At 37.8% G+C, this 27,482-nt stretch overlaps 2 protein-coding genes across 7 annotated transcripts; both read left to right on the top strand.

Moving 5' to 3' along the window:
* The first annotated feature begins 5,972 nt into the window (after positions 1-5,972).
* Positions 5,973-8,630, top strand: LOC122001325 (probable receptor-like protein kinase At1g49730). Its single transcript, XM_042556014.1, has 7 exons — positions 5,973-6,278; positions 7,209-7,461; positions 7,564-7,616; positions 7,682-7,749; positions 7,878-7,967; positions 8,086-8,155; positions 8,236-8,630. The coding sequence occupies exons 1-7, from the start codon at positions 6,212-6,214 to the stop codon at positions 8,535-8,537; spliced, it is 903 nt and encodes a 300-aa protein (XP_042411948.1). The 5' UTR covers positions 5,973-6,211; the 3' UTR covers positions 8,538-8,630.
* An 841-nt stretch (positions 8,631-9,471) lies between these two features.
* LOC122001324 lies at positions 9,472-26,990 on the top strand. 6 transcript variants are annotated; one of them, XM_042556011.1, is made up of 8 exons: positions 9,472-9,618; positions 19,352-19,601; positions 20,415-20,538; positions 20,899-21,245; positions 21,348-23,115; positions 23,997-24,253; positions 26,336-26,427; positions 26,709-26,990. In XM_042556011.1, exons 1-7 carry the CDS (start codon positions 9,533-9,535, stop codon positions 26,405-26,407), a joined length of 2,904 nt encoding a protein of 967 aa, XP_042411945.1. In that variant the 5' UTR covers positions 9,472-9,532; the 3' UTR covers positions 26,408-26,427; positions 26,709-26,990. The 6 variants fall into 6 exon arrangements, 5 of the variants coding, with proteins under 5 accessions (XP_042411945.1, XP_042411943.1, XP_042411942.1 ...); XR_006117318.1 differs by lacking the exons at positions 26,336-26,427; positions 26,709-26,990 and adding exons at positions 25,342-25,453; positions 25,547-25,839 and having other exon boundaries at positions 9,480-9,618; positions 19,295-19,601; XM_042556009.1 differs by having other exon boundaries at positions 9,480-9,618; positions 19,316-19,601.
* Positions 26,991-27,482: the final 492 nt, after the last annotated feature.

Genomic DNA, 27,482 nt, shown 5'->3' with positions numbered 1-27,482 from the left:
CCCCCATTCTTACCGCCGGATCAATATCTAACTCCAAGAGTAGTACCACTCAACCTTATTGTCATGTCGGACTAAGTCCACTTGCAGGGTTTATATAACAATCCTTATGAGCTCCTCTTGGGGACATTATCAACGTAGATTACTAGGACACAGTTTCATTTTATAATTAACAACACACCATATAAATAATATCATTTCCCAACTTATCTGACCTATTGATTTATCGAACTAAATCACACCATTTGATAAATTTAAAAAATGAATATTGAGTATATATGCTTATTATTATATCATGATTAAAAGCACACACTTCCATAATAACAAAAGTCTTGTTCTTTTATGCAGTCAATATAAAAAGAACTTACCTTAAATAGTCCTGCTCAATACACTCAGAGTGTACTAGTATAATTTTATAGTCAAGATAAATTAATACCAAATTACACTACGACTATTCCAATGGTTTGTTCCTATCCATCTTAGTCGTAAGCTACTGTTTATAATTTATAATGAACTGATAACATAATCTTCTGTATGTGACACCACACATCATGTTATCTACAATATAAATTAATTGAACAACTACACTTAGCATAAATGCAGACATTTGACCAATGTGATTCTTTATTTTAAAATAAATGTTTACAAAAAGCTAGACTTTTAGCATACACTATAACACTAACTTCATGGAAATTTTTCATTGATTATCCAGGTAAATCGAAGAAGTACATGTGGAGACCATCCTCATTGTCAACGTTCTCAAATTAATTACCCATTGAGAAGAAAATCTCTCATAATATGTCTGTTGGAACCCTAAGGTTATTTTTGGTGTGATCAACCAAGTTAGGTTAGGTCCTGTTTTGATTTGATCCCTGTGCCTAAGTGTGCAGGAGCTTAGGAACACAGGAAGTCGAGCGAAAGACGTAGCTAGCGAGAAGGACAACACGGGAGAGAGTCGACGGGCTCGGTGCGTCCGAGGGACGAGGTGCCGCGGTGGACGAGAATAACGTACGCGACGTTCGAGGAACGAGAAGTCGAAGCGAAAACCTGCTCGAGGAGAAGACCGAAAATTAGATTCGGGTGAGCCCTATTCCGGTGGCTGAAATCACCCAAGCGAGCGGAACCGAAGTGGAAGATCCAGATCAAGGTGAGCAGAATCGGAGCAGAGGGTCTGGATCGAAAAAAGTCAACAATATTGACTTTGGTGGTCCGGGCACCCGGAACTCAACTTTTATCAAGATCAACATGTATGTTGACCGACGCGTCGGGGATAGAATTCTATCCCACTCCAGGCGCCCGAAACCCTTCCAAGCACCCGGAACAGAGTTATAAATATCAGTGTTGAGAAAATCGGACCGACCGGTCCGATCGGCCGAATCACGAACCGGTCCTTAATCTGGTCCGGTCAACCATCAAAGATGAAAAAAATAAAAAAAAACCAGTCAAAACCTCTCAAATCCGATCAAAACCGCCAGTTCAACCAGAATTGAAGAATGATTTTTAATTATATATATATATATATATATATATATATATATATATATATATATATATATATATATATATATATATATATATATATATATATATATATATATATATCAAACCTCAAAAACCTCAACCCGATCACCTCACCGGTTCAGTGGTCGGTCCGATTTTCAAAACATTGATAAATATAGCCCTGATTTTAGTAGTTCAGATAATAACTTGTAATTCCTTTCTTTCTGTTCTACTATTAATTGTGAGCTATTAATATTGTAAGATGCTACTCCGCTCGAAGGAGATTTTCATAAAGTGTGCTTCATTTTCCTTGGATTAGCAATCTTCTGATTGCAAACCAAGTAATTCTCCTTGTATCTTTGTCTGTTTAATTAGTCTCTTAACTTTTATTACAAGTGTTCTTAATTAATTTATAAGTTGAGAAAGGGTTGAGTTTGTTTGTGCTGGACAATTCACCCCTCCCCTCTTGTCGGCCTCCAAGAGACCAACAAGTGGTATCAGAGCCAGGACGCTTCAGAAGGACTAACCGCTAACCGAAGTAAATAAACCAATGGTCGGACCAAGCATCGTTCCACCAAAATTCGAGGGAGAATTCGCACACTGGAAATGTCGAATGGAGATATTTCTAAAAACTGACTTTGAGATTCGTTTAATAATCAAGTATGGTTTTGTAGCTCCTATGAATCAAAACGGTGAGGAGAAGGAGGAGAGTTTTTGAACGAAGAAAGAACAAAATGATTCCATAGCAAATAACAGAGCGGAATATCACTTGTTGATTATACTGCCACCTCAAGAAGTCAATCGCATCGGGAGCTACTCGTCGGCTAAAGAACTCTGGGAAAAATTCCTGGAACTCCACGAAGGCACATCCAAAGCCAAGCTCACAAGACGAGATATACTTCGGAACAAACTAACGAATATCCATTTGGAAAGAGGTGAGAAGGTAGCCGACCTACACGCGAAGGTAAAAGAACTAATCACTGAACTCGAAAATCTCGGTGAAACGGTAACCAACCAGGACTCGGTACGCTACGTACTCAATGTCTTTCCCAGGACTCCAGAATATACCTCAATAATCGACGCCTACTGCATCTCAATGGACCTGGAGGTAAGTACCCTAGAGGAACTTTTTCCTACTTTAGAATTACATGAAACCAGATGCACAGGTACAACCAAAGAGTCAAGGCAGATTTTGGCGCTAAATGCAACCAAGAAGGATGAACCCTTGTTGGACTCAGAAGAAGATCAAGAAGCTTACATGGTAAGGAAATTTAGAAAATTCTTAAGATCTAATAAATTTAAAGAAATGCAGAACAAGAAAAATCCAAGAAATAGAAGAAGGGTTTGATGCTACTAGTGTCAAAAGGAAGGACACATAAAAGAGGACTGTCTAGACCTCAAGGAAAATGATAAAATGCCCAAGTAAAACAAGTATAAGACTCTAAAGACTACTTGGGATGACACCTCATCATCTGAGTCAGAAATAAAAGAATATGTCGAACTAGCACTGATGACAAACCATAAAGAGCAAATCACTTCAGAAGCCAGCATCGATGAAGGGGGAGCGACTTCAGATGAATGCAGCGAAGCAGGGGAAGAATCAGGATTCAAGTATGATATGGTAAGTGAGGTATGCTTCTTACCTCCCGGTCAACTCTATTTTGGTATTAAATCTATGACAAAATCAGTGTGCAAGTTAAAAAATAAAAATGATAAATTAAAAAAATGAAAACTTAGAAATAAAAAGAATTTTGGCAAAATCATGTCTAATAGAAGATTTTGAAAAAGTAAGACTTGAAAATGCTAAATTAAAGGCACAAATAGAAAACTTAAAAAATTCTGCATGTTCAAATGTTTCTGCTTTAAGGTTACTTTTGGTTGGGTGTAATGTAATTGAGCTTGTAATGTAATCAAATTTGTAATGTAATGCAATGTAATATTGGTTACATTACTACGTTTGGTAATATAATGTATGTAATTTTTGATTACAAGGATGATTACATTTTTTTGTTTGGTGCCCATTATTTTTTATAAGGAATGTAATTCATATTATTATAAAATAACAAAAATATCCTGCGACTTTTACCGACGGGCCGCCGCAGGCTTCGACAGAGGTGTGGCGGCAGCCACCGACAACTAGCGGTTGTCACCACTGATCGCTGTTGGAGGCTAGCGGCGGGTGGGCGGCGGGCGATGGCGGGCGATAAGCAGTGGCGGGGGCTGAGTAGGGGTATATTCGACGTTCAAATTTTAGTTAAGCAGTGACCTTGTAATGTAATCGGATTACATAGTATTTACTTTGTAATCCAGATTATAAAACTTCACTACCTTTTGTAATCGAGATTACATTACATTACAAGTTTAAAGTTAAACCAAACAAAATAATCAGCATTGTAATTTACAAGGCAAATTACACCCTACCAAACGTAGCCTAAATATTAGAAACTATAAAGGATTAAACTGGTAATATAGATTTCACAAAGGTCAAATCAGAAAAGTAGCAAAATCTTATATCCCTAGAAAATATCTGATTAACCCTGTAGGAAGGAACTTATATTGGGTCCCAAAAACTTGTATAAATTAAAAGTGAAATTAGACTTAGGGCTTTCAGATATAAGATTAAATATTTAAATTTATTAAAAGGCTTTGTCTAAAAGTGGTTGATGATCCAATAACTAAGAAGGCCTAGTGTCTCACCACAGTCTGAAAGCCAATTTCTAAATTGAATATTTAATTGTCAAACTGATAATCATAAAATATTTAAATGCTTTCAATTTTTGTCAATGGTTTAACATTTATCAAAATATATTTACTTGACCTACAAATTTCACTGCACCCAGAACTCAACTTTTATCAAGATCGACGTGTACGTTGACCGACGCGTCGGGGATAGAATTCTATCCCACTCTAGGCGCCCGGAACCCTTCCAGACGCTCGAAACAAAGCTATAAATATAGCCCTTAGATTTTATTGAGTACCCTAGTTTTTTTTATTTGATCAAAGGGGGAGAAGAGAATGAAAGATTAAGTCTAGAGGGAGGTAGTTCAAATTTAAATTATGATTTTTTTATTATTGCATAATTGCAACTTTACTTACTTAGTATCACACAATTTTATTATCTTTACTTTATGATTGTTTTACCTTAACTTAACTTGGGTTGTTCACATCAAAAAATGGGGAGATTGTTGAAAACCCAAGGTTGTTTTTGGTGTGATCAACCAAGTTAAATTAGGTCATGTTTTAGTTTGATCCCTGTGTTTAAGTGTGCAGGAGCTTAAGAGCACAGGAAGTCGAGCGGAAGACGCGGTTAGCAAAAAGGACAACACGGGAGAGAGCCGAAAGGCTCAGTGCGTCCGAGGGACAAGGTGCCACGGAAGAGTACACCGGTGGATGAGAAGAATGCATGCGACGTTCGAGGGACTAGAAGCCGGAGCGGAAGCTTGCTCGAGGAGAAGGCCGGAAATTAGGTTCGGATGAGCCATATTCCGGTGGCCGAAATCACTCAAGTGAGCGGAGCCGGAGCGGAAGACCCAGACCAAGGTGAGCATAACCAGAGCAGAGGGTTTGAATCGAAAAAAGTCAACCATGTTGACTTTGGTAGTCCGAGCACCCGTAACCCAACTTTTATCAAGATCGGCGTGTACGTTGATCAACGCGTCGGGGATAGAATTCTATCTCACTCCAGGCACCCGTAACCCTTCCAGGCGCCTGTAACCCTTCTAGGCGTCCGGAACAGAGTTATAAATATAGCACTGATTTCAGTAGTTCAGATAACAACTTGTAATTCCTTTTTTTCTGTTCTACTATTAATTGTGAGCTGTTAACGTTGTAAGAGGCTACTCCGTCCGAAGAAGATTTTCATAAAGTGCACTTCATTTTTTTTGGATTTGTAATCTTCTCATTGCAAATCAAATAATTCTCCTTGTGTCTTTGTCTGTTTAATTAGTCTCTTAACTTTTATTATAAGTGTTCTTAATTAAATTATAAGTTGAGAAAGGGTTTGTTTGTTTGTATAGGATAATTCACCCTTCCTCTCTTGTCAATCTCCAAGAGACCAACAATGTTATGATTGAATTTCAAACTCCAGATGCTTAGTCTATCGTTGGAAGTTCAATCATGACACCTTATTATATTATTATTATTATTGATAATTTATATATCTAAATTTCATGTCTATAAAAATGGTGCAGAGACCATTAAAAAAAATTCAAAAGCGTTTATAAAATTCCATCCAAACGATCAGTTTCGTATTTTTGGGAAGAATCCCCTACTACGCACCTTATTTTTATGGTTTTATGAAGAAAGAGCATCAGCCTCTTGATTTTTTGTTTTTTTTTGTCAATGCTAATGTGCTAGAAACTAGAAAGGCATCTTATTTTTTTTTTTCAAATAAGAAAAAAAATTATTAGAGATTATTTTAATTTAAAAATGATAAATTGTAGGCAAAATGAAAGTGTGGTGGATGAGTGGCGAAAGAAGTAAAAGTAGAACGTGGGTTGGCTGGCGGTTAAAGCAAAGAAGATCCTCATCCTCTCTCTCGTTTGATCCCTCTCTCTGGTGGAGAAGAAATAAATGGTGGACCAAATCGATCTTGATTGGCCTTGGAGCCTTCCCTTTGTCCTTCTCCTCCTCCTTTCCTGCTCTCTCTCCCAACTCGCTTCGCTGTGTCACTCCGAATCATTTTGGGAAAACTCTGGCCTGGGATCGATCCGTGATGGAGCACCGATTGCTCCGACGGATGATGGCCCTAATCTTGCGGTGGCACCGCCTGTCGAGGTCAGGTAAAGTTCCGATTTTTCCTGGCGCTTTGCTTCCCGTGGTTGGAATTGGTGGAAATTGCGGGAGAGAATTGTTGGATTTTGCCGAAATTGTGCGCATCCCTTCTTGTAGATATCCTTGGAGAAGTTGCTTTTTTATATGCCGACGGAGTTTTCCAAATTAGTATTTTCTTTTCTTTTCCTTTTGAAAAAAAATCGCCATTTCTTTTTTTTTTAGTTCAATTTAGCAGCTTTTGCTGCCGCTACAGGCTTTGGTTGTTCCTTGATGTATCGGAATAATTCATAGGACGTGTGTGGAGGATGGGTAATAAATGATTAGTACAACTTCAAAAGCTGGATTTTGTGCTTACATATTCGAGATATCAGTCATTGTACACCTGGTCTCATAAGATTCATTTCAAACCATATAACTTTATAGAATTTGTTGTATTCTCACTCTTCTTCAATACACCGAGTTGTAAGGTTCAGAGTGTCTACGTAATACTAATAGTTTAATCAATTTCTAACTGGTTTTCAAAAACATTGTAGAGACTTGAGTATCAGGGTTTCAGTATACACTAATACCGCATACTGGTAGTATAATTGATGAATTCTTTCCTCGCTTTTATTCTTCTGGACATGCTGTTTTTCAGAATTGTTGAAGGCATACAATATCAGAGGGAACTAATTTCCAATATAATGATTCTTACTCCAAGTTATCCAAGTTTGCATTATTAGGAAGTGATTTGGAGTAGTGTTATGTTATTAGGAGAATACAGGACAAATTGCTTCCTAAAGACCTTTTCCTGTTAGATAATTGTCACTTAAATAGTTCCGTTAAGCGCAAATCAAATGGTAGCTGATTTAATCATTGCTCTGAATTCACCATCTATTGTACCTGTATTATTTGTAGACTGATAGAAAGCTAGGTAATGATTTATCTTCTTAATGAAGGCATACCATTTGTGAAGAGTTTCACATACAAGCAGATCAACAAGGCAACTAGTGGTTTCGGTGTGATTCTTGAAAGTGGTCCTCAGGGAACAATTTACAAAGCTCAATTTCCTAATGGACTTGTTGGTGCTGTTAGAAGAGTAAGATCACACCAACTACAGAATAATTCCTTCTTGAAAAATGTCCAACTCTTGGGGCGCTTGCATCATCGTCATCTTGTCAAGCTTAAAGGGTTCTGTGAAGGCAAAGACAGGTATGAGTACTTAGCATAGGTTTGGTCGAATCTCTCAATTAATCCAATTGATAAGGTGAGTATACTAAAGTTTCTCATTGTACCGTGCCACATTTTGCTTAGGTTTCTTGTTTTTGACTATATGGAAAATGGAAGGCTGAAGGATTACCTTCATGGTAAGATTATGTCCAGTTAAATCTACAGCATTGCCTGTAATTTCTCACAATTTTACTCCTGACAGACCCACTGAAAACACCCTTGGACTGGAGAACTAGATTACAGATTGCTATTGACATAGCGGCTGCTCTGGTGGGTATCTGATCAGAATGACATTTTTTTTTACGGGATATGCTCAGCAGCCATACTTGGGAGTGAAGATCTTCAATCACTAATTTACTTTCACTGAAACAAAATTTTACCTTCCCTTAATTATGCAGGAGTACCTTCAGTATTTCTGTGAACCTCCTATATACAATGTGTCCATCAGCTCAAACAACATTTTCTTGGATGAGAACTTTGTTGCGAAGGTAAATTTTTTCGCCCACACCTCTATTGGAAAGGCATATTTTCTCATGTGAGTTTATGTACCTTTTATCTAAGTAGAAAAAGAACTCTGTAGTAGCTACCACTGAACTTTTGTTTCAGTTATCTGATGTGGGCTTTGTTGATTGTGATTTAATCTGCAATGGTGAATCAAATATCACTTGTTCTGAAGGCCAGTCTCTTACACTTATAGCTTTGCTGTGTTTACATACAAATACTAGTACTAATAGTAGGAATTGAAGTTTCCGACAGATAACACTGAACAGAGAAATAGAAGACTTGTTTTCCAGTTCGGAATGCTACTTCTCGAGCTTATCACTGGGCAATCATTGCTTAATGAAGCTGAAATTGTCCATTGGATCCAAGAATCTGGATTTGCCTATTCAATCCACAAGATGGTGGACACTGATCTCGGTGATAGTTATGATTCCAAAGAACTTGGAAATTTACTTGTCGTGGCAAGATTGTGTACCAAGGCTGAGAATGATACATCAATCTCTATTCCCCAAATATTACGGTTTCTGCAGGGACATACAGGACATTCTACATTGTAATAGTGTGAGCCATACCGATATAATTTGACTTGCGAATTTGTATGCCCTTGAAGAGTGTAAATTTGGCTAATAAAGTTGAGAAGTTAGTGGGTTTTTTTAAGTGTGTTTCTTTAAAACTGAAAATCAGTTAAAAAAAAAAATGATTTTATGTTGAAGTGTGTAACTGGGCAATTTGGTTTCTGTTACATCAAAGAGTCAGTTAAGAGTGCTCTCTGCTGGCGACACATCTTTTGCCTCATGTTTTAGTTTGTTAATAGAAGCAAATGAAAGAGAAGGTTGATTATTATTTTCAATAAGAAAAATTTCCTGTGGTTGTCATCAGAGTCTTATTTTTCTCAATCATGTTGCGCCTGCTGCTAAAGCTGATTCTTTCTTGATTCTCAATCTTGTTATTGTAGATTTTAAGTACTTTTGGACCTCTTATTCGTGTCTCCATAAGAACGATTTCGAATGTCGACCATTTTTTTTTGATTTTTTAATTTTTTTTATTTTATGTTTTGAAGGCCAATAACATAAACTGTGCCTAAATAAATCAAAAAGAAAATAGTCTACCTCCGATATTAATCAGGTGAAACTCGAACACCGCCTGGATTATGAAGAAAAAAATGACATTTTTAACTTAATTCAATATGATGATTTCAAGAACATTGTTGCGTCTCATTTCGTCAAAAGTTTTTAAAGTTTTAAAAAACAAATATATTAAATAAAATTAAAATTTTTAAAAAAATTATATTAGTAAAATTATTCTGATTAATAATTTTAATTTACCCTCACTATATGTTTTCGAATTTAATAGCTCAACGGCGTCCATCTCCACCGTTTATTCTACTCATCCGACGGCGCAGAGGAACCATGGCAATTGGAAGTTCCAGATTCCACCTTAACGCCGTTAGCTTCGTTGGCTATAAAAGGGTGCTCGAGGAAAGTGAGGTGAAGCGACTTTTTTCCTTTCGTGTTTTATTTTTCGTTTCTCAGAGGGAGAGAGAGAGAGGCGGATGCGGGAAGAGGTGATTAGCTCAGGGACGGCGGACGTCGTCGCGCTCGCTAGATCTTCTTCTCCTCCTCCGACACCAGCAGCGAGGTCTTCTTTTTCTACGTCATCTTTATCGCTTGCTCTTTTACCACCTAGGGTTTCGCAGTTCGATTTTCGGTATCTTGTCAATTTTGTCTTCTTGTGCAATAACTCTCCGATCTGAAGCACTAGGATTCCACCCATGGCTAAAAGCCCAAATTTTAGCTTCTTATTCAAGCTCAAAATCCATACCTGAAACTTGTTTTTGCTAATGTTGGCTCGTTTTCCTTCCTCTGGCAAAGAGAATGCGTAGGTCTGTTGTTCTTGCTGTTGAAGTTCTATAATTTTAGATCAAACGTTGGCGTTCATGGTACAAAGTTTGACTAACGTAGCCACTTCATGCTCTGCTTATAGGTTTTGTTTTAAGGAGATAATAATTCTGATGAAGTCGCCTTTTTCAATATAGGCAGAACTAGAAGGCTCAACTGCAGATGAATAACCATTAACGACTCTTAAATGACAAAGTGCTACTTTTTCTGTCATGCTATTTCAGGAAAAAATATGTAAACCCGAAAATAAAATTTCAACTCTCATCACTTCTGGATTTTGAGAAGAGGGGATCTCTGCATTTAAGCTCAAAGGGAATTTATTAAAGGAAACAATTGTTATGCTGCTTTATTGTACAATCTTTCACTCTTTATTTTGCCAAAATTTCTTCTTTTTTTTTTCTAGCAAAGATATCAAACTATCAACATTTGACAAGGTACACAATTTTAAACTTTTCAATATTAAATATGGTTTAGAATCCTAACTGCACTAGAAAGTCATTTCACAGCTATCGATCTAGAATTGTTGAACCTAACAACTTGGTTCTGAAAATTGTTTAGACAACTTATGGGATTCTAACAAAAGTTTGTGGTGTTCCTTTATCAGCCGTGGAGCATCATGCACAAGCTGCTGACATAATTAAGACTTGTGAGCGCTTAAAGTTGTTCTCCAATCTAATTGAATCCCACCTTGCAGTCTAGAAGCCACTTACAATTTATAGAGGCACCTCAACTAACCTTCATGCAACAATCTTGTTTTCACATCCTCACATTATTGCCTTGCTTTCTCATAAGCACAACCTTCTAATTTGCATCGGTATTCTTGCTTGTTTATGATAACAATATATCATCCTGCTTATCCGAGCTTTCTTTTATAATATTGCTTTGCCTTGAGGCTGGAGCCACCACATCACTTGCGCACAACAACCATTAGGACCATGTGGTTGACTCATGTGCACATGTCGGATGGCTTGTTGTAGCTTTAATTGCAAACAACATAATGCTGAGCTGCACCACCATCCTATTCTTATGAAGAGGGTCTAATTCATTTTATCTATAGCTTTGAACAATTGTATTTGAAATTTCCTCATTAGAAAACAATGATGCTTCTCTCATTTTCTTGAGCCATTGACACAATAATTACTATCACCAATTGAGATGCACTTGGTTGGTATCCACTTCATTAAGGAATGTTGTCAACTTTGATTTGGTCCATCCATTTCAGGGAGCAATTTTTGTGAACTTGTCAAATCATGCTAAGTTGAAGCTGTTGATATTTGTCACTCACAATTTGATATGCTCTTTCCTTAATATTCTTCTTATCAAAAGATGGACTTGTTCATTAGCGGTTTGCATCCCAAGATACAAATTGAAGTTCAAATCAACCATGAGATCTTAATGACGGGTGGATTCCACAAGGTTATATGAGTGCCATGCAAACCACTATTGTGTTCTCACAACAATGACCATACGCTCTTTCCTTACTTTTAGTAATATGGTCTATCAGATCTAAGAAGGCCCACAAGGGTGAAATGTCAGAGCAAAAAGGAAATGCTTATGTTTTAATATTTTTGCTATATTTCCACTCCTATGAAGTAGGCCTTGTTAGGACCGAAAAGTAGCTAGAGGGGAGGGGTGAATAGCTCTTCGCGTGCTCGTTGCTCGGCGTTGCTTCGTTTCTTCAAGGATGCGCAGCGGAAATACAAAGAAACAAATACAAACACGCTAACACTTGGATTTTACTTGGTATCCACCTCCAAGGGAGGTGACTAATCCAAGGATCCACACAACGCACGCACCCTCCACTAATGAAACTCTCCTTTATGGTAACTACCAAGGGCGGAGAAGCCCTACAAGACTCAATACAAGAAGAAGAAAGGGTAGTAAAGAAATACAAGCTTACAAGCTTACAATGAGTGCACAAACCCTAACCCTAGTTTCTTCTTCTTGCTTTGATCCGCCTCTTGACTTGGAAGAGCCTCCAAGAACCTTCAAGAACTGAGCGATCTCGAGCTTGAGAAGAGTTGTGGAGGAGCTGGTGAAGATCTGAAATGAATCTGTGAAGTGATTGCCGAAGACAACGCTCGCCTGCGGCTCAAATACGACGCAACGGTTGGATCCCAATCGATTCGATTATTCCCAATCGATCGGGGAGGCTTTGGATCGATCCACTGATCGATCCAGAGCGCCTCTGTGCTCTGGAAAAACGCCTGGATCGATCCACGGATCGATCTAGCGCTTATCGCGCGAAGCAGCAGCGTCCCAATCGATCCACTGATCGATTGGGACCTCTGGATCGATCCACTGATCGATCCAGAGGCTTTCTGATCGATCCAGAGCCTGGATCGATCCACTGATCGATCCAGAGCTTGGTTTTTGCCCAAAACCAAGTCCCAAACCTCCCAAACCAACATCTGGTCAAACTTAACCTGTTGGTACGTCATGCCTAGCATCTAGTCACTCCCTTGACCTGCTAGGACTCCCTCACCAAGTGTCCGGTCAATCCCTTTGACCCACTTGGACTTTTCTTTCATGCCAAGTATCCGGTCACTCTCTTGACTTACTTGGACTTTCACCTAGCTTCACTCACTAGGGTTTTCAATCTGCCTAGCTTCACTCACTAGGTCTTTCACCTGGCTTCACTCACCAGGATTTTCATACTGCCTAGCTTCACTCACTAGGACTTTCACCTGGCTTCACTTACCAGGATTTCCATCTGCCTAGCTTCATTCACTAGGACTTTCACCTGGCTTCACTCACCAGGATTTCCATCCAGTCAGGTATACCTACTTGACTCTTCTTCATTCACACTGATCAGTCCTGAAGGTCTAACTTAAACCACACATTCTCCTCCTATTGGCACACATCAACCTATCTTTGAGCACACATTAACCCGTGCCTCAATTTTGGGCACTCTTCAACAAATGCCCCATTGTTGACAACTCTCCCCCTGAAGAGTTGCTCATCGTTGTTTACAACTTCACTCGTTGTGACCAACACGATAATGAAGGACCCATTCCCTTCATTAACCTTAACCCTACATTCTCCCCCAATGTAGGCAAATGCCCATCCTTGAGCATTATCCACTTGAAGCCACTTGAACAATGAGGATATCCACTTCCCATTAAAGTTCAAACGCTCAACCTTGAGCATGTTCTTAACGGAAGGTTGACCACCTTCCAAGGTTCATGAAAAATAGTTTTCATGTCTTTAAAGAGTCCCTCCCCCTAAAGACATGGTGGTAACTTCTGTCATTGCACCAACAATGACTTGGAATCCCCAAAACTTTTGGAAACCCAATTTTAGAAGTTTTGAGGTTCAAATATTCAAAATTTGAAACAAACCTCAACCTAAACTTCAACTTAGCCTTCCTTAACCAATCCATCCTCGTTTTCCACACGAAAATACCCCTTTTATGTATACAAATGTATTTTCAGGGGTTTGGAATGGTTACCTAGACTAAAATATGTTCAAAATGCTGAAAATAAGCTTTCCCAGTCAAAATTAGCATCTTCAATCGATTGGAGTTGGGTTCCAATCGATTGAACCCTGCTGAATCGATCCACTGATCGATCCAGCGAGCTTCTGCTCGCGAGAATTGCCTTCTGAATCGATCCACTGATCGATTCAGACACTCCAATCGATCCATGGATCGACCGGAGCTCTGATAGTTGCTGAATTTCAAATTCAACCAACTTCAGAGACCTCTAGAAAATTCTACAAAAATCCAAAAATCATGAAATTTCGTGTAGACATTATTTAGGGCATACTTTATCATGGAAAAATAGTTTTCTATGAAAATATATCATATCTTCAAAGATTGACACAATCTTGAAAACTTGCTAAAACTTTAGCGTTTTCTTCAAGTTTGTGTCTAACTATTCAATGGTGATTACTATCAAAAGATAGCCTTCACCAAGGTTTTCCAAAAGTCTTTTAAAATAATTTTCAAAATCAATATCCCATCACATTCCTTGGGCTTAATGCACATGACTTGTACATTAGCTTTCCCAATGATGGGAAAACACATAACTATGTGTTTTGATGAACCTAAAACTCAGAAGAATGCACTAAATCAACATCTTGAGTTTTGTTCATCTTCCTAACATCTCACTTGTATCTATTGTGGACAAAACACATACAAGTCATCTTATAGGTCTTTGTGAGATGTAAAATTTGGTTTTGTCCTATTCTAGGGATCATGCATATCTATCTAGGCATTTTAGAGATATTAGACATCCACCCAGGATGTCACTTGTTAATAAGTGTTGTTAAATGCCATTTGTCTTTAATTACAAGGAATTAAACTTAATGCATGATTATGCTATGGCATACATCAAAATGAAATAACTTTCAAAAGAAAGATTCCTATAATTACATGATGTATGTATGACATGACATGGTATTTTTGTATTTTCATAATAAGGTATGAGTGCAAAAATAAACATGATGTCATGACATATAATGGGCAAACAATCATGGCAAGATTCAGCATAAATAAAATATACCTAAATTACCTTTCTAAGTATCCTTACCCACTTAGCTAACCCCACTTGTTTTAACTTAAAACGTTAAACCTAGATTGCCCTAAATGCTTCAAAGAAATGCCAAAACCTAAATTGACATTTCTATTTCTCTTGATTTGTTTATGCCACTTAAAAATTAAGCATATCCTCAAATGTTGGCATATTCCATTTTTCCTCAAGAATAATCACATAAATCAAAGCCCGGATTGCCTTAAATTTCTAAGAGAACACCAAAATCCCAACTTGGTATTTCTCTAGGTTTTCCCAATTTATGCCATTTTAAGATAAAATCAATTTTTCACCATTAGGCACATTTTACTCTTTCAAGGAGTAAATAATAATTCAATTTCATTTTCAAAGGTTAACAAAAACCTTGAAAATGCTCCTTGAGTGTCAATTTCTTCATGATTGGGTTAACTACCCTTTCACTTAGAGTTGACACTCTCTAACCCATTTGGGGTAAAGAAACCGCTCCTAGGAACCCAACACCTATTGGTGCTCCTTGGATGCTCTAGGTATTCACTAGGGATAACTTCCCTAGATACCTTCCTAGTGACCTTGTTTGGCTTCTTAGAAGCCTTGGTCACCTTTTCTAGGTCAACTCTAGGGATAGCCTCCCTTGTGACCTTGTTTGTGACTTTCTTAGACTTCTTAGAAGTCTTAGTCACTTTGGTTGCAAAGATACTTCTAGGGATATCTTCCCTTGTATCCTTGACTTGACCTCTAGACTTAGGGTTTGTTCCATAACTATATGGAACCCTATGATAACTAGGCACATCCTTTTTAGCTTTGGGTTTGTATCCCAAACTTCTATGGTCATTGGATGACTTTTGCACCCCTAAACCTAGGTTATGCTCATTTTGCTCTAATAGGATATTTTCCAATCTTTTTAGGGTCTTTTCTAATTTATCAAGTCTTGACCTCAAGACTTGATTTTCCCTTACTAAGTCCTTAGTATTTGATTTTTCATTTGATCCATGAGCATTTTTATTCTTGGGCTTGTATCTATTATCCTTAGTGTTTTTGCCCAAATGTTTATCTACCTTCCTAACCTTAGGTTGGGTAGTCTTGGCATGTAGGGCCACATGCTTTTCCTTAATGCCCTCATGCTTTCTATTCTTATGGTAAATTGCATTAAAATGATAAAAATTTGAACTATTATGCTTTTTACCATAACGTAAAGGGGTAGGCTCAATAAATGTTACCTTCTTCTTTACCTTGGAGGCTCCCCCTTGACTAGTGCCTCCTTGATCCTTGACCATCTTCTTCCCCTTGGGGCATTGACTTCGGTAATGCCCTTTTTGTTGACACAAGAAGCACACAATGTGCTCCTTGCTCTTCTTTGTCCCGGGGGTGGTCTCCTTGGGCTTCTCCTTGCCCTTTTGTGTCACTTGACCCTTCTTCTTGGCCAAGTTGGGACACTTGCTCTTGTAGTGCCCACTTTCCCTACACTCAAAACATATTATATGTTTTTTATTTTTAATTGAAACATTTATACCTTCTTGTGTAGGGGTGGCGCTTTCTCCTCCATGTGATGTGGATGTAGAGGCTTCCTCTTGATCCGATAGTGATGCTCCTCCATTTGATTTTTCTTGACTTGTGGAGGTGGAAGCTTCTTCATCCTCTTCTCTTCTTGACCCGGATGTAGACGATTCTTCTTGCTCTTGATCTGGTGTCAATGAAGATTGCTCCCCCTCAATCCTAGAGGTGGAGGCTTCATCATCTTGTACATGGAACAAGGAGTATGCTCCCTCCTTGTTCTCTTCATTGCACTCCTTTGAAGATGAAGCTTCTTCTTGGACTTCTTCTTCGGAAGTTGAGCATCTCTCAACCTCGGAGTCCTCCTCTTGATCTCGCTCCAATGAGTCTCCCTCTTTGGATTCCTCTTGATTCGGTACAGTGGAGGGTTCTTCATGGATTGTTGCCAATTTGCTTCAAAGCTCCTTGGCATCGTTGAATTCTCCGATTTGAGCCAAAATGTGGCTAGGCAATAAGTTGACCAAAAGCTTGGTCACTTTATCATTTGCCTCGCTCCTTTGAATTTGCTCCAAGCTCCATTTGCTTTTCTTGAGAAGCTTGCCCTTGGAGTTTGTTGGAGCTTTGAAGCCTTCCATTAAAGCAAACCATTGCTCTATCTCCATCATAAGAAAATTTTCGATTCTTGATTTCCAAGAATCGAAGCTTGTGGATGTGTACGGTGGAGCCACCCTTGTGTCAAATCCAAGTCCATCTTGGAATTGCATCTTGAAGTTGAGCTTCTTGAAATCTTTGACTTTTGATGAATTTGCTTCAACTTCTTCACCCTCTAGCTCTTCTTGTTATGCTTGACCCTTCCGGCGATGATTCCGGTGAAGAGCGGCCTGGCTCTGATACCACTTGTTAGGACCGAAAAGTAGCTAGAGGGGGGGGGGGGGGGGGGGAATAACTCTTCGCGTGCTCGTTGCTCGGCGTTGCTTCGTTTCTTCAAGGATGCGCAGCGGAAATACAAAGAAACAAATACAAACACGCTAACACTTGGATTTTATTTGGTATCCACCTCCAAGGGAGGTGACTAATCCAAGGATCCACACAACGCACGCACCCTCCACTAATGAAACTCTCCTTTATGGTAACTACCAAGGGCGGAGAAGCCCTACAAGACTCAATACAAGAAGAAGAAAGGGTAGTAAAGAAATACAAGCTTACAAGCTTACAATGAGTGCACAAACCCTAACCCTAATTTCTTCTTCTTGCTTTGATCCGCCTCTTGACTTGGAAGAGCCTCCAAGAACCTTCAAGAATTGGCGATCTCGAGCTTGAGAAGAGTTGTGGAGGAGCTGGTGAAGATCTGAAATGAATCTGTGAAGTGATTGCCGAAGACAACGCTCGCCTGCGGCTCAAATACGACGCAACGGTTGGATCCCAATCGATTCGATTATTCCCAATCGATCGGGGAGGCTTTGGATCGATCCACTAATCGATCCGGAGGCCTGGATGCTAAGCGCTGGATCGATCCACGGATCGATCCGGCTATTGAAGCAGCGGCGTCCCAATCGATCCACCGATCGATTGGGACCTCTGAATCGATCCACCGATCGATCCGAGCTTCTGACTGGAAAGTCCGGATCGATCCATCGATCGATTCGGCTGGATCGATCCATTGATCGATCTGAGCTTGGTTTTGCCCAAACCAAGTCCCAAACCTCCCAAACCAACATCCCGTCAAACTTAACTGTTGGTGCGTCATGCCTAGCATCTAGTCACTCCCTCGACTGCTAGGACTCCCTCACCAAGTGTCCGGTCAATCCCTTTGACCCACTTGGACTTTTCTTTCATGCCAAGTATCCGGTCACTCTCTTGACCTACTTGGACTTTCACCTAGCTTCACTCACTAGGGTTTTCAATCTGCCTAGCTTCACTCACTAGGTCTTTCACCTGGCTTCACTCATCAGGATTTTCATACTGCCTAGCTTCACTCACTAGGACTTTCACCTGGCTTCACTCACCAGGATTTCCATCTGCCTAGCTTCACTCACTAGGATTTTCACCTGGCTTCACTCACCAGGATTTCCATCCAGTCAGGTATACCTACTTGACTCTTCTTCATTCACACTGATCAGTCCCTGATTAGAATCTCCCCATATGAACAACTGCACCTGCATTGTCCATGTGTCTACATGTATTGTTAAACATCGAAACTATGACCAAGACTCAAGCTTGGTCAAACCAGTCAACCTTGACCTAAGGGATATTGCACCAACAGGCCTTTGATCACATGTCTATCGAAACCATTGGGATTATCATTTCTCCAATTTTTACAGCATTGATAATAATTGTGGAATCATGTAAAACATCAATTATTCCTACATGGATGCAGTTCGTTCATATTCAATTGGTATACTCATGTTGATCTGAGTTCAGTCAATCAAATAGTTGGATTTATTTATATCTTTTTTTCAATCCATTAATGAATCTTATTTGTAGTATGTAACATATCCCAATGTAATTGTCGATTCTTTGAACTCATTGGAATCTAACTGCATTTTTGAATAGGACAGCCCAATTTATATATTTGTTTTTGAGCTAAACGTTTAGGTATTAAATGCTAGTAGCTAATTCTGTCTCATTCTTTAACTTGTTTAGCTTGGTCAATCTACATCTTGTGTTAAGTTTGATTCTAGGATTCTTCATTGTACCACTAATTTGTCTTAGGATTTCCGGCAACTTATGTTTTGTCAACTTTTATTGAGTGGAAATTAGGACTTCTCTTATATCAAGGTTGGAGAGATGACATTACAAGTGCAACTACAGCTTTCATTAACACTTCTGGCAATAGTTGCTTCAGTACCAAACTATTTTCTTAGAAACTTGCATGCTTGTGGAAATAATTATATTATTTAACTACTCATATCCTAGTGCTATTTAGTAAAGAGAATTTGTATAAACATACACGCCCTTTGAAGTGCTCTTACATATCATAACTTATTCCAAACTTGTTTGTGGGAGCAGTTATGTCTTGGTTAGGAAAGAAGCATGCAGATTATTTTGTGCTTGGAGAAACTACTTCTTAAGTTTAGGAGAGATTCAAATGATGGATTACTTACTATATGTGATTGTAAGTAATCCATATTAAAGCAGAACCTCCATATGAGAGATTCAATTGACTGTTTGTTGTCCCTTTAAAGCAGTCATTAGCAGAACCTTTCATATTCTATTCTGAATAGGTTGAATGTCTGTTTTCATAGGATTGGGTATTCCTATTTTTCTTTTCCCTGTATAATTACACATCTTATAGATAGGGAACAATAAATACACATTTCTTTGGCATCATCAATTCTATTTTAATAAGCAATGCTGTTTGAATGAACCTTTAGTTTAACATGGCTATTGAACAGATTATATTTTATACTGAAGCATTTCAGAAATGAAATGTAGCTATCTTCTTCTCAAGCATATTGCCACTTCTTATAGTTCTGTTGGGGCATCCTCTCCTGCTGCTCCAACAAATGCAACCAGCATTGATTGGCTTGGTAGCGTCCAGGGTTCCAAGGTTGGGTCTATATCTCGTGTTGGCCCCCAACTGCCTCGTACTTCAATGAGCACAAGTGCTTCTGGCTCTGCTCTGGGAACTTCAGAACCTTCATGCCGACCCTGGGAACGGGGGGACCTACTTCGTCGTCTTGCCACGTTCAGGCCTTCAAATTGGTCTGCAAAACCAAAGGCTAGTAATCAAGTCTTTCTGAACTTTTCGATTGACTTTCGATCTAGTTGTTGAGTTTGTTCAATATTTATGTGCTAATCTTTGTCTTTTTTATGTTCTTCCTTGCAAAACTCAATAGTGAAAATTTATGTATATGTGTTGTGAAAAATTTTATATAAACCATCACCCTTTCTTTCTTGACATTTATTGTAGAAATTGGCTTCTTTGGTTCATGTATTTTTGGATTTGATGCTGCAAAAAATTGGCTAGCGGTTGATTTGAAACAATATCATGTGATGATTTTTAATAAATAAAATAATATGATAAGGTGAAAGTACACTCCAAATGCTAGAAAGAAGCTATTGAGCACATGACCATCCACAATCACCTGTTATATGTCAATGAAATCTCTCTCTTATGTTAATTTGACTTTAGGACAATTAGTTGACTTATTTATCTTTGATGTTATTGAACTATTCAAATCAGTTTCATCTCTGTTAAATCTTGTCCTGTTATCTCAATCCCGGCAATGAAATTTGTGATTTTTTATCCAGGTTAGTCTATTCATATTACATGCATTCGATTTTCAAACAAGTTTAAAATATCTTTGGGAATTCCAGTGAGGAATATGTATCACATTCATTTATCAGTTTTATACATACAAAATAATATCATAATATTTTGCAGTCCTTTTTCTACCCTAAAATCCTTGTCTTTCTGATCTCCAAATATGTTTCCCTTCTATTTGATATTGAATTTTTTTATTCTGATAGAAGAACAATTATTGATGTCCTGTTGCTCAGTATAAACGCATGCTACATGCTAAATCTGCAGGGATCAAGTTCACTATCTTGTGCTCGGAGAGGATGGATTAATGTTGACACGGATGTGATTGAATGTGAATCTTGTGGTGCCCAACTCACCTTTACCGTATTAGCATCTTGGACTTCTACAGAAGGTAATTTTCAGAAAAATATTTATTAAAATTTCATAATATTTACTCATATTGACTACTATCTCTTTTATCGTTCTAAATATTCTTTTACATTGATAATTTGGTTTTCTAATACTGTCTGATTTCCACTTATTTTCATTTGGTTTGGTTTATTATAGAATGATTTACACTGGATTTGAGCATGTAACAAAATAGTGTCTGATATTAGCATTTTTGTTTTGACTTGTCTTGATGTCTTTAACTTTTGCTTTTATTGCACAGCAGAATGGTAGTTTCTATCAGTTTTCCACGTTGTGCCTACATCTAAACTCTCTTGTATACTGCATGATCCTATCAACTTCATGTATATTTTCTTTGTACTAGTTGACCAGGCTGTGGAAACATTTGCTGAGCAACTTGATGCTGGCCACAAAGATTCTTGTTCTTGGAGAGGAAATTGCTGCGCTGACAGTTTGGTGCAATTTCCTCCCATGCTTCCATCAGCAATTATTGGTGGTTATAAAGACCGTTGTGATGGCCTTTTGCAGTTTCCCTTCCTTCCAGTGGTAGCTTCATCTGCTATTGAGACTATGAGGCTCACCAGGAGCTCAAAGATTGATCACATGTTAGCTCAACCTAGTGGTTTTTTTTCTGGGGAGTTAGGTTGTAAAGATGATAACAATACAAGCAGAAAGGTATCTCGAGACTATTCCTCTTGTGGTCATTTGCATGTAAGTTATTCAATTGTCCAAACATTTCTTAGTGTAGCAACACATTTAATAGATTCTTTTATGCTCTCCATCTCCATTTACTGGACTTTCTTCTTATGGTAGGCACAAAAACTTATAAGTCTCTGTGGATGGGAACCTAGATGGCTTCCAAATATTCAAGATTGTGAGGAAAACTCCGCTGAATCTGCTAAAAATGCACACTCAGTTCATCGTGCTGAAGATGAATACGATCGTGCTGATTTTCGTGTCCTTAGTAAGAATGCATTGATTGCTTCCAAAAATCAAGAAAAAGGAAAGGGGAAGGCCTCCATTGAAGAACCAAAGTACAACACAAGGTCACCTTTACTTGATTGCAGCTTATGTGGTGCAACTGTCAGAATTTGCGATTTTTGTACAGTGCCTCGTTCCGCTCGATTTGGTGCCAACAATACTGATAACCCTGATGTTGGTAAAAAGTTAACTTTGACGCGAGGTGTAAGTGCTGCTAGTGGTATCAATGGATGGGTTGCTGCAGATGCTATGGGAAAGGAGCATATTGAGGAACGAGATGAAGCAGCAATCGCAGATGACGATAAATCACAGTCAGTTGTTGGTGTGGATTTGAATCTGACTATAGCAGCAGGTTTGCCATCCCATAATAATGACTTGCCAGTAATGCCTGAGCGTTTTGACGATGGTGGTATGGGAAGGGATCTGATAATTGGTCAGCCTACTGGAAGTGAGGTTGGAGATCGGGCAGCATCTTATGAGTCATGTGGTCCAAGTTCAAGGAAGTGTAGCTTGGAGGATGGTGGGAGCACTGTTGACAGGCCACAAGACAGAATTTTGCATGCTGACAGTATAGAAGGAACTGTTATTGATCGAGATGGAGATGAAGTTGATGATGACACACAATATTCAGGCGGACCTAACAAACGGGCTCGTGGGTTTGATATTTTTGATACATATCATCCTTTATCTAGGATGGGTTCATCTGGTGCTGGCCCCAGCCGCAATTTATGCTTTGATATTGTTGATGCCAACAGAGTTGAATCCAAAGAAGAGAGTGACATGGGTGTTGGCTTCCCGTCTCACAGAGATTCTGCCCGTGCTTCGTCTGTTATCGCAATGGACGTCATTTGTAGTGGTGAAGAAGATTCCATGGAAAGTGTTGAAAATTACCCTGGAGATGTTGCAGATATCCAATTTCCTTCACCTACCATGCATAGGAATCTTGATATGAATGATGCTTTGGATTCTGGTAATCAAATTCAGCAAAATGCATACATACAACATGCTGCTGCAAGTGTTGCTAGGGAAGTTGGGGGTAGCAGTACTGTTGAAGGGGAAGAAATTGTAAATGCAGAAACTGTCACTGCTTATGCGCGGGATAGGATAAGTCTAGGCATTAGTGCTGGAAGTGTTGGTATGGGTGCAAGTCATGAAGCTGAAATTCATGGAACTGATATTTCTGTGCATAGGCCAGAGAGTATTGTAGGTGATGCAGAACCCATTGCGGAAGTTACGGAGAATTTAGGGCAAACTGGTGAGTCCACCCCAGGACCTGCACTGGTGGATGATTCTCTTCGACAGCCAGTCATTAGAGAAGATCCTCATGGCTATAGCCAGGAGATGATGTCTCAATCAGTTGGAAGAGCTGACAGTGGCTCAAAGGTTTATGGTTCACTTAAAGCTGACTCAGTTGAAAGTGGGGAGAAGGTAAGTCACACCTTAGGTCCAGAGAACAGTGCACATCCTTCACTTTCTTGCAATGCTATGATATACTCAGCATATGAAGTATCTAAAGAAGAGGTAAATCAGAGGGGCAATGTGCCAATTACTGATGAATATGGACTCATGATGTCTGGCAATATTCCTGGAAATAGGATAGGTATATCATCTTGGTTTTTATTTATCCTTTTTTATTCCCATATATCATTATATCTTAGCTTTTACCTTATAGTTGTACTTGATATCTAATTCCTATATCTTTGGTATGTTTTTTTCGACAAGTATAAATAAAACAAGTTAGTTGTAGTTGCATCTTAACTTGCAGTGCTATAATTCTCAAAATTTATAATTTTAGTCTGTGTACCTTGTGTGCTTTATTTTTACTTGCCTTGCTTTTAATCTGTGTATCTTAAGAATGTTGCTGAGTCTTGTTCTAACTGCCTCAGTGAACATATCAATTTCAGTTAAACCCCATTGCATCCCACCTCAGAAAATTAATACTAGATTTTGGTTGAAACCCCTATCTATATCATATGAAACACAAACGAGTCTACGTTTTAGTACAAGGTTCTTTCCTTCCATGTGAATCTTGCTTGAGAAAATTTATCTACAAGTGACTCTAGAACTTACGAGATAACTTCTAGCAGCTTGGCCATTCTATTCTTATGATGTTTATAATCAAAATAAATAGCAGAAACTAAAATTACTGAAACCTGATATGACACTGGCAGAAATGTCGAAAGGACAAATTCATCCTCCACATTTTGTAGGTCTTCTTCAGTTTTACTTCACTTATATAAATTAATATTTGACTTGTGCCAACTTGGAGATCCATATTAAAAATATTGCTTTCAGTTTACTCTAGCATTCACGAAAAATCAGAGAAATACTCTGAATCTTTCAGCCAATATTATAATTTTCACAATTTATTTTTGGCATATTGTGCTTATGGTAACTTTTGGTGATCTTATGCTTGCACCACTTGTTATTGAGCTATCTTATTTCAGTTCATCAAGCACTGTTGTTTTTTTGTTGCTTCAGGAACATCTAATGGAGAAAATGGATATTATGTGGAAAATGAAGAGTTTGATCCACTTAAGCACCACAACTGCTATTGCCCATGGGTCAATGGAAATGTAGCTGCTGCTGGTTGTAGCAGTGACACTGGATCCGCATCAAATAATTCAGAAGTTGCCTGTGGTTGGGAACTTACTCTGGATGCCGTGGATACTTTCCAGTCTCTTGGTCATTTACCAAACCAAATGATGCAATCTGAATCAGCTGCTTCTCTAAATAAGGTGAGCTCACTAGTTTGATTAATTACTTGTATGTGCTTTCCAAACCCTTAATTTTTTTTTAACTTATTATTGTTCTTTTTGAACAGTTTGTGCCTAGTTCCATCCTTGTTATTTGAATACTCATGTGTAGCATGATAGATTTTTGAGTATATATTTCATCTCACCACACCCAAATATAGAGTTTGGATGATGACATAGGAGTGCTGCACATAAAGTTGGTGAGGCAAAAGTTTAGTTTCTTGTTTTGAAGTGGACTTATAGTTGTGAAAAAGATGGTTACATAAGAATTAATCTTTTGAAGGGAGAGAGCTATTCTATTTGCAATATTGCATTTTGGATTCAAAATGCTATAGCTCTTGTTTCTCGGATGTAGACCTTGTAATATGGACTCTAACTAACACTTTATTGGTAGTGAATCCTTGGAGGGCTTATCTATCTATGAATGTATAGATGGAGACAAAAAGTGAGAGCAAATTCAGTGAATTTCACCTTCCAATTAACCTTCTGTTTTGATGTCAAAGTTGTCAGGTCTCCATGATATAGGTGCTTATGTTGACTCCTCGAACATCAAAGAGGTTTTAAATTCTTGTGTAATAAATATACAAGTCATAGGCGCATAGATAGTGCCTAGAACATAAAATGCTCAAATCGGTAAAGATAATTGCTAAATGCTGAGAAAACATATGCAAGTTTGTTTTTTTAGTTCGACCATAACTTTCATAGATGACAACAACAAATACTTACATTGTAGTTTTTTTATCATACTTTCATGGATGACCCTTGGACAAGCTAGGTTTCTTTCGCATAAATATTTTGGATGTTGTTGCCTTATCAATCAAACTACATAAATAAAAAAAATTCAAAAGTTAAACATTCTATCAATATCTGCAACGAGCTAAAATGTATGAAGAAAAGCTGCTTCCGCAATGTTATTCATCTTTGTTTCTATGATATGTTTAAGCACATAAAATAAATGGTCTAAAGTTATCTTGTTAAATGATACTGCATAGAGTCTCAGTCATCTTCAACTAAAAACCAAACAAGTATTCTTTTGTTGCTCCTAACAGTAATTTATGGAAATTATGCAGCTGATAAAGAAAAGTGCATGCTTTGGAACTTAGCCGATTGCCTAAGCTTTTGCCAGACATTAGCCATTTGTAAGAACTTTGAAAAATTAGCAGCTCATCATTTGGCACTCAGGTGATTGTCTATGATAGCTGTTCCAGCGAAACAGAGAACGATGAAAATATGTTCTATATCCCAACTAACTTTGGGTTACCTAAATTTGTTTAGGGTGCCTGGAGATAATTCACTACCAGTCTCCGTAGCTGCCATGCTGACTAGTTTATCTACATATCATTTTATGACATCTACATGAAACTGTGTGGAAAGTTAGGTTATTGTGATATCTAAAACTTCACCAAATCTCATCGTTAGGGAAATTGTAGGTGCTCCAGTTAATGTTCAATCTCCATGCTATTGCTCAATTAATTGATGTTTGTTCAGATTATTAGTTAGAATAGATGGTACTTTATATTTCATTTTGCTCTCCCTCTCTGTCGTATTCATTCACCGTGAAGCTATTATCGTTCATTTGTTTGATGATATAGTTACTATATGCGTGAAGGATGGTATTTTTTAGCTCTATTTCACTGGAGTAACTCTTAGGATATTAAGGCTAAACTCTTAAAATTGTTATCCTTATATTACAGTGACATTCATTTACACTTGGTGGGTTTATACTTACACTTGAACTACTTCTCAATCACACAGTTTTTGTTTCTATAGTGTTGTCTTTATTGTTACTTACAAGTTGCAATACTATAACACTTGATGTTATAGTGTTTTTGTTTCTACTTCTCAATCAACAAAATTCCTTCCACAGTAGCAGGAAATTTAGCCTAGAGAATGTTGAGCTTGTAATTCATTCTTTGACTTATAATCCTTCTGAAGTTGTGTATGGGTATTCTTCTGTGCTATTGCTAACTTGATCTTTTCATTTTGTTGTTTAAATTGACTTTTAAGATGCTAGTCAAAAAGCACCTGTATTGTAGTAAGTTCTCACATTCCTCATTCTCACAGGATGATCATGTTACTCCTAATCAGAAACTTTTGACACACCATTCTGCAAATAAAAGGCAAGGAAAGCATTGATCATTCATTCCCCTGGACTGGTATGCTAATATTATTCAAGTATCTTTTCATGTAATGTATACCAATACTTGATTTAGTTGCATTACCTCTTTCTCAAACCATAAATGTTTATGGTTAAGAAATGGTACAAATTTTCTAAAAGAACGTACATATTTGGTCACATTAACTCTGGAACAATTTTCTAAAAGAACGTACATATTTTTCTTTTTTATATGAAGAATTAAACTAAGGACCAATTATCATGTTATAATATTTTAAAGTAAATAGTTTATTTCTTCATTCTTCTGTTATTTATTTACAGGTCTGCACGGCAGGATATTCCAGTTGGCTTTTGCAGACACGAATTTGAATCGATTATTACGGGTGCTGAACTCTTTAGCATGATCTCTAAGATATTGTACTTTATGTGATATAGTGGCAGTCATAATTGTTACGTTATAATTTTTAAGGATCTAATATAGCTTCTCGAGTAGAGTCTGGCATTGAATTTAAGGACTTGTGTTGTATTCTTAGATTGTGACTTTAATAATTAAATGGGTAGTTCTGATCCTTGTTCCATTCTCAAAATGGAAATTTGATTTAATTGATGTTTTTTTTGCTTCATTAAGTATTTTTCTTACTATGTATCGAAAAGGAATATTTGGTCAGTGATGAATTTGTTGCTCGAAGAGCTTGCTTTGTAAGTGCAAATTAAATAGACCTTTCCAGAAGTTAGATCTCTATTCTTTATTAAAGGTATCCGTGTGCAACTTATTATTTTATAGGGAATTGTTTCTATATCATCTATGGTTCTTTAAATCGTGTACTAATCTCTTTCTTTAAATTTTATACTATACTTATAAGAGCAATGAGAGGATTACGGTTTGAATAGTTTGTAGGTTGACTTTATAAGTGTGAATTTGGATTTTTTTTTATGATATTTCGATCCTTCATGCTGAATAATTTTGATATCTGAAGTTTGCATTTTATCACAAGAAAATATTTTCCAGTGCGTCGATCGTGTGTGTCTTTGAGATTTCTTAATGGCTTGCCAAAGCAAAATATATAATTGCTTTAAAGGAAATTTTTTATTTTA

The sequence above is a fragment of the Zingiber officinale genome, chromosome 7A, assembly GCF_018446385.1.
Source record: "Zingiber officinale cultivar Zhangliang chromosome 7A, Zo_v1.1, whole genome shotgun sequence".
In the NCBI taxonomy this organism is placed as follows: Eukaryota; Viridiplantae; Streptophyta; class Magnoliopsida; order Zingiberales; family Zingiberaceae; genus Zingiber; species Zingiber officinale.
This window is presented reverse-complemented; position numbering and strand designations above follow the sequence as displayed.